The following is a 7,356-nucleotide window of genomic DNA, read 5'->3' as shown; positions in this document are numbered from 1 at the left end:
GGGCCTCTGCACAAGAGTAAGGGTATATTGGTCCAGTGGTTTGCAGGGATTTGTGGTGAGGGGCGGGGCTGTGAGGGGAGAAGTCGGAGGAAGGGGAGGTGAGGGGAGGAGGTGGGGCCGTGAAGGGAGAGGCGGGAGGGGGATTGGGCGGGCCTTGAGGGGAGGGGCTAAAAGAGGGGGAGGGCGGGGCTCCGAGGGAGGGGAGGTTGGACGCTGGTGGGCTCTAAGGGGAAAGAGCAGTGGAGCTAGAAGGGATTCCGAGAAAAAGGGGTGCGGGGGCTGTGGGCGATCTCAGCCAGGGTTTCCACGAAGTAGGGGTGGGGGCGCGGGGCAGGGGTCCGGGTGCGGCCCGGGGATACCTTTCTCTGGCACCCCTTTCCTCCGGTGCGCGCCCTCCGCCCGTGGGAGCCGGGCCGTGGGGGCGACCGCCCCGAGCATGCGCACCCGTTCTGCTGCGGGTAGGCGCCGAGTCCAGGCGCGGGGACGCGGGGCGGCGCGAAGCGGGGCCCTCTGCCGCCCCGCGCTCCCATGTACGCCTTCTACTCGCTGCTCATCTACATCTTCTACAGCCTCTTTCGCAGAGATGGCGGGGCCGCGGCAGCCGCCGACCCCAGGGACACCGCCCAGGTGAGCGGGGGCGGACGCTGCACGGCGGGCGACCCCCTTCCTGAGAGCGGGTTGTGCAGGCCCGCGCAGCGTACGTCCCCAGGGCGCTGATGATGTGGAGGGGAGCCGTGTTGAGGACCCCGTCTCTGTTTTGGTGTTGAAAGCAGAGACCTCAGCCCCAACTCCTTTGGTTCAGTGTCTGGAGGGAGGGACCCCCCAGGATGCCCGGCGTCTCCTCAAGGGTTCCCCCGCTCCCTCCCTAGAGTGCCCGCAGCAAGCCTGGGGGCCGCCGCCGCCCCGATCAATCCACGGCAGAATTGTGGACCGAGCTAACTGGCCTGGTCGGTAGGTGCTGTCGTGCATCCGGAGCGCTGCTTCCCCGGGGCCGTGAGGGAACTCCTCCGTTGGAGGGGAAGGTGTCCGTGACCTCATTGCGATGGAGGGACCCGGCACTTGCCATCTGGTGGTCTAGCCTCCAGCATATGACCCAGCACGTCCCCCCACCCCCCCTCACTAACTGGCCTCGCAGGCTGCTCCGAGTCTGAGGATGCGTCGACAGCGGGAGCCGAGGGACGGCCGGCCGAGGTCTCCCTGGAAGAGGCTCTCGTGCGTCTTGCTGAGTTCCTCTCAGTCCAGCTGGGGGCGGAAGAGAGCTGCGGGTATCCTCCGGATCTGAGCAAGGTGAGCCGGGCTGAGGCGTTCTTCTCCAGCGACCCGTCCTTTCTTCGCAGTCCTTGCGGTCTCCACACCCCTGTATCCCCTCAGTCTCCTGCATTCTGATTCTTATCTTCTTCACAGACTGGTGATGTCCCCCCACTGTTGACTGTGACTGGTCAGCTCTTGGCCCTCCTGGCATGGACTCAGAGCCCCAGGGGGAGGCAGGCCCTGCCCCAGGGAACTCAGCCAGCCTCAGGAGTGCAGTCCCCCACTCCTGCTGGTGCGTAAGAAGTAGTGAGTTGAAAAGGGAGTGTGTTGAGGTAGTGAAGCCTACCAGAACCTGAGCGGCCTGGAGTGCGGGGTGGGGGTTCCCCAAGCCTCACCCTGCTCCTGAGTTGCCCCCCTTCAGGCCAGAGATTTCAGTCCTAACTGGGCCCACCCCACCTCAGGAGCCACATCCCAAGAAGAAAACCCTTCCCTTTCACCGAGGAGTGAGGCCCAGGGACAGCAGCCCCCCCAGTTGGAGGAGGACCAGAGAGCTTGGCAGCGGCTGGAGCAGTTCATCCTTGGACAGGTGAGGGGCCCAGGAGGCAGCAGGGAGTGGGGGTGGGCTAGAAGGAGGCGCCCCACCCTGTACCCCTTTCTCCTTCCCAGCTGGAAGAGCTGAAGCAGCAGCTGGAACTGCAAGAAGAGGAGCTGGGCCGACTGCGCCTGGGAGTGGTGAGGCTTCGGGGGCGGGGCTCAAGGAGAGAGGGCTGGGCTTTCAGGTGAGTCCAGAGCCCTTCCCTGTCCTCCAGGGGGCGACAGACTCCGAGAAAAGGGTTCAGCATCTAACCCTGGAAAATGAGGCCCTGAAACAGAGCCTGACCCTCACTCGGGACCTCCTGAGACACTGGGATCCTGGACCACCCGCCAGGGCCCCCCAGGTATTCTGCTTCTTAGCTGCCACGTCCCTGCAGTCTGGGGCTCCTGCAACACTGCCCAGGCTTCCTCAGGACCTCGTGCTGGCAGGAACAGAGAGGCTGGGGCCCAGACTGTGCACGGGTCCAGGGATGGTCTATGCAGGTCAGGCCCATCAGGGAGATTGATGCCCGTGGGAGAACCCCTCCCCACACCGTGTGGCTCCTCTGAGTGACCCCAGGAGAGCAAAGGACTTGGGGAAACAGCCCTGCATGGATTCCTGACTGGCTCAGCCCCATATGTGAACCAGGGCTGCCAGAGTGCCCTCTCTCCCAGGTCCCCATACCTCATGGGGCCCCTACCCCTCTTGCAGGAGGAGGCAGAAGCACTGGTGGAGCTCCAGGGCCGGCTTCAGGAGGCCCAGGACACCACAGAAGCCCTCCGAGTCCAGGTGGGCCCTGGGCCGAGGGGCAGGGATACTGGGGCGCTGGTTGGGGGGCGTCTGAGGCAGGGTCTGGTAAGGGCCCATGCCCTCAGTGACGGGTGGGGTGGGGTGGGACAGCTGGGGGTGCAGGAGGTGCAGCTGCAGGGCCTTCGGGGGGCCCTCCGGCAGCTCCAGCAGGAGACTGAGCAGAACTGCAGAAGGGAACTGCAGCAGGTGCACGGGCAGCTGGCAGGTGAGGCCTGGGGCCTGGGGCTCATGGGATGGCCACGCGGCCTGGGCTTTCCCTCACAACAACCTGCCCCACCAGGACTTCGGGCACGCATGGCCAGCCTGCGTCAGGGCTGTGGGGACCTCCGAGGCCTGGTCAGCACCTTTACCCAGAGCTGTCAGGGTTCACTGAGCGAGGCCCGGGGCCAGGTCAGGACCACTGCTCCCCTCTATTATGTGCTCTCTATTCTTCCCTGCCCAGCCCCAGGGAGTTGCGTGCTCTAATGGAGGTAGTAGGCTCTGGAACCAGGACAGCTCCTGTGACCTGGGGTGTGGTCCCACTTTTGTCCTGTGCAAACTGGGGTAACAGTGAACCCCTCGCAGGCGTGGTTGAGAAGCCCAGAGGACACAGATGACGTCCTTGCCCATGGTCCTCCTGATTCCTGGGCTTCTTCTGGGGCTCAGTGAATAATGCCTCTGAAAGTGTCGACAACCACAGCTGGTGGCCACATGGTGGCTCCATATCGCCCTCAGTGCCCCACCCCCACCTCCTTGGCTGCCCCCCCACTGCCTTTCTCACATTCGTGCCCCTCCCCACCCTCCCAGGTATCCTGGGCCTTGGGGGCACTGTCAGCTAGTGGAGGTGGTACTCAGCTCCCCAAGGAGCAGCAGAGGCCCCCAGCTGGATGCCCAGGGCGGCTGCTGGAGCTCAAGGGTATGGCCACCTGGGGAGTAGGAGGTGGGGTGGGCAGGCTGGAGGAAATGGGGCCTCTCCATGCTTCAGGGACTGGCAGGTGACCCACTGAGATGATTGAGATGATCTCTACCCCAGGAAATATCCGTGTGCTGTGTCGGCTGAGGCCAGGGACACCCTCCAGCCTGGTGAGCTCGGAGCCAGGCCCGGGCGGCACTGTCACTACCTGCTATCGGGGGCGCCGGCACTGCTTCCGCCTGGACTGGGTCTTCCCTCCAGATGCCAGCCAGGAGGAGGTGAAGCTCCACCCTGACATCTGTGTTCACCCTCCCTCAGAGTCCCCAGGGGGCTCTGGGCCCCCTTCCCTGTCCTGCCCTCCCAGGACGGAGAGTGGGTAGGTTTCAGCCGGGAAGGAAGGCAGGCGGTTTGGGAGGCAGGAATGGCAGCTGAGCTAGGCACCTCCTTTCCTTCCAGGGATTTCCCAAGCTCTGCAGGTTCCGGAGAAACAGAGCCTTTGGTTTGGGCAGGAAGGTTAACATTTTCAAAAATAAGTTTTTACCAGGAAAATGAACGTGTCTAAGGTGCTCAGTGCTCAGGCAGGGCCTGCTGCAGAGCATGGCTGGAGTGCTGCTGTGTGTGCTGCTGCTGTGGTGGGACAATGCTGAGGCCCTCCCCCAGGCTTCACTGGCCGCCCACTGCCCTCTGGGGGTGCAGAGCCGGCCCCATGTGAGGGCAAGCACAAAGTGGGCAGAGGGGGGTGCTGGCGAGTAGACAGCCTCCCGCCTCAGGGCTGCTCCCCCTCGCCCTGCACAAACCCTGCCCTCCTGCTGGACCCAGCCCACCATCCTGCTTCACACACACCCTCACCGCTGTTCACAAATGCTGCCACTGCTGCCAGAGTTTGCAGAGCTTAGGCAGGGGAGGCGCAGGCCTGGGAGCGGGTTAGGGAAGGGGCAGAGCTGGTGAAGTCTCACCCCTGTTGGCCTCAGAGGGACCAAAGGTGTGATGAGTCTGTCGGGTGGCCAGGTATCCTTCTTCCACTTCCTTGGGTACCACGGCTGTTTTCCACCTCCACGTGTTAATCCCACATACTACTACCCCCAGCGTCAGTCCCACCCCAAATTGCAGCCCTGCACAGGGCACCCTTGTACTGGACAGGGCCCTTCAGTTCAGCACATGTGAATGAAAGAACCCAAGACCTCTGTCACCAACCCCATCACTCGAGTCTTGCATCTCTGCAATGGAACCACAGTCACACCCAGTTCTTCCTTCCAGTCATAGGATCTTAATAACCTCGAGAAAATCTGTATTCTGCCCTCACTTCAAGCAGAACTGACAGCCCAGTCAGTTACCAGCACATTATGGGCATGAAACCTGGCAATGTCGTTGCTCAAACGACTGCTGTTGGTGTTCAGTTGCCAACAGGACAGTCCCAGCCCCATCTCCCCCTCAGCTGCCTCTCTGCACCCTCCCAGGGTCCAGGTTCTAGCAATCTTAATGGTCCAGCATCCCACAATGCCCCACCCATAGGCCGTTCTCGGCTCATCCTTTATGTGGCACAGGTTACCCCATAACCCTCACAAATGTCATTACAGTCCCTACCTCACAGAGGGACACCTCCAATCACACCCAGGGGGTTGAACATGGCAGTCTGGACTCTTGACTTGCTCCCCAGGCCTCTCAAGTTGTGGTCAGGCTCCAATACCCTGCATTGCCTGATCTCACCTCCTGTCAGGCCCCTTGCCTTTGCCTGGCAAATTCTTGCAAATGCCATCTTCTCCAGGGAGCCTCCTCTGCCTTCCAGCGAGCTCCCCCAGAGCCATCCTCCCAGGGAAATGAAGTCGATTCACACCTTGCCCCAGGCTCCAAAGCTCAGGACCCCCTCCCCCCCACACCTCTAGGTCTTCAGGGAGTTGGAGCCCTCTGTGCTGTCCTGCCTCCAAGGCTACAGCGTCTGCATTTTCACCTACGGCCAGACTGGGACTGGGAAGACCTACAGCATGGAGGTGGGAAGAGGGGAATCTGGGTGGCTCCTGGGGCCAGGGGCTGGGACGTGAGCACGGATGTGGCACCCCACCTCATTCCCAGGGCCCACCTGAGAACCCCGGCATAGCTCCTAGGGCACTGCAGTCACTGTTCCGGGAGATGAGGACTGGAGGGCAGCACCGCGTGACTCTCAGCATGGTGGAAATCTACAATGAGGCTGTCAGGTCAGCCATGCCCTGCTGCCTCCTACCAGCCTCTGGCCCCTAGCCCTTCTTCGCCTCCCTGTCCCGCAAGAACCCCGGAACCAAGTCCTCCCCTTTCTCACCAGGGACCTCTTAGCCCCGGGGCCTCCCCAGCGCCTGGCTGTGAGGCAGGGCCCAGCAGGCCAGGGGGGAATCCAGGTGGCTGGCCTGACCTACTGGGACGTGCCCAACCTGGAGACGCTGCAGCAGGTAAGGCTGCGCGGGGGGCCGCGCAGACCTCCAAGGCTCTGCCCTGTGCTCGCCCCCAGGGGTGTGGACCCTACAGCAGCACCACGCAGCAAGCAAGCAAGCCCTTTCGTCGCGTCTTCAGATGCTGAGCCTGGGGAGGAGCAACCGGGCCACTGCGGCCACCGCCATGAACCAGCACAGCTCTCGCTCGCACGCGCTGGTCACGCTGACGCTGCGCGCGGCATCCACTCCGCGCGGTTCAGGCACCGCAGGTACCACGGTCCGGGCGCTGCCCTGTGGGGGGCGTCGCTACATCAGAGACCGGAGCTCCCTCCACGTGGGCTCCCCCGCCCCTGCAGGCACACTGCATCTGGTGGACCTGGCTGGATCGGAGCGTGCCTGGAAGGCGGGGGCCATCTGCAGGGCGCAGGGAGACCCTGACGACGCCCAGCGTCTGCGGGAAGCCCGGACCATCAACCGCTCGCTGCTGGCGCTGGGAGGCGTGATGGCTGCGCTGCGAGCCCACCGGCCTCACGTGCCCTTCCGCGACTCGCAGCTCACGCGCCTGCTGCAGCCGGCGCTGGGCCCCGGCGCCACCGCGCTGCTGCTGCTGCAGGTGGGTACCGCGGCCCCGGCGTGGGGCGGTGCCCAGGGCCACGGGAGGGCGGTCTGCATGCTAGGCACCACCCACTCGGGCCCGCCCACCAGAGCCGCTCCCCGCAGATATCCACGCGGCCTGAGGATCTCGGCGAGACCGTGTGCTCTCTCAAATTCGCCGAGCGAGTGAGCAAAGTGGAGCTGGGGCCGGCCCGGCGCCGCAGGGTCCCGCGCTCTGGGACGCCTTCCTCCCTCAGCACTGACACACCACTCACGGGGACACCCTGCACCCCCACACCGTCTCCTGGCAGCCCAAGCCCCGGCCCCGACAGCTGCTCCAGCTCCGCCCTCGTGCCCCCAGAGGACCTGCCCTCATAGTTATGCCCAAGGCGTCGGGTAGCGCCTCTGCCGGCAGAGGCAGCGAAGTCCCTGCACCTCCACAACTTCCTTGACTTGAGCCCCCCTCCCCCGCTCCCTGCGACGAGTGTTCTGCCCCGAGGAACAATTGCCCGGCCCCCTCAGTTCCCTCCTTATCACCATTTGCTGTTATCACAGCACCCGGCAGGGGATCCCAGAGCTGCCACAGTCGCCACCAAAAATCAAGACTTGGCATTAAATGTTGTCTGTTCTTTTACTGTTATCTTCCCCACTACCACCACCAAAACCAGGTATGGTCCCTGTTCCCTATGCCCTTTCCCCCAAAAGGTGCTACCTCCTTCCCAGACAGTTGAGGGAAGCCAGGACTTGAGGCTGGAGCCGCCATTAGGTTCTCCCTCCCCCAGCCCGGAGCCGGGGGAGGGGAGGTGACAGATGGTGATGGATGGATGGATGGA

General features: G+C 63.7%; 1 protein-coding gene across 9 annotated transcripts; it reads left to right on the top strand.

The window, feature by feature from the left end:
* Nucleotides 1-183: 183 nt before the first annotated feature.
* On the top strand, nucleotides 184-7,140 carry KIFC2 (kinesin family member C2). Of its 9 annotated transcripts, none has more exons than XM_019717086.2 (18): nucleotides 184-627; nucleotides 870-951; nucleotides 1,136-1,287; nucleotides 1,405-1,543; nucleotides 1,713-1,837; nucleotides 1,918-1,983; nucleotides 2,061-2,189; nucleotides 2,537-2,614; nucleotides 2,726-2,840; nucleotides 2,916-3,025; nucleotides 3,422-3,530; nucleotides 3,648-3,805; nucleotides 5,411-5,515; nucleotides 5,598-5,719; nucleotides 5,824-5,947; nucleotides 6,069-6,198; nucleotides 6,286-6,542; nucleotides 6,650-7,140. In XM_019717086.2, exons 1-18 carry the CDS (start codon nucleotides 529-531, stop codon nucleotides 6,899-6,901), a joined length of 2,352 nt encoding a protein of 783 aa, XP_019572645.2. In that variant the 5' UTR covers nucleotides 184-528; the 3' UTR covers nucleotides 6,902-7,140. The 9 variants fall into 9 exon arrangements, with proteins under 9 accessions (XP_019572645.2, XP_074172643.1, XP_074172645.1 ...); XM_074316540.1 differs by having other exon boundaries at nucleotides 265-627; nucleotides 2,031-2,189; nucleotides 2,777-2,840; nucleotides 6,635-7,140; XM_074316537.1 differs by having other exon boundaries at nucleotides 267-627; nucleotides 2,031-2,189; nucleotides 6,635-7,140.
* Nucleotides 7,141-7,356: the final 216 nt, after the last annotated feature.

This window comes from Rhinolophus sinicus, linkage group LG12 (genome assembly GCF_036562045.2).
Source record: "Rhinolophus sinicus isolate RSC01 linkage group LG12, ASM3656204v1, whole genome shotgun sequence".
NCBI lineage: Eukaryota > Metazoa > Chordata > Mammalia > Chiroptera > Rhinolophidae > Rhinolophus > Rhinolophus sinicus.
This window is presented reverse-complemented; position numbering and strand designations above follow the sequence as displayed.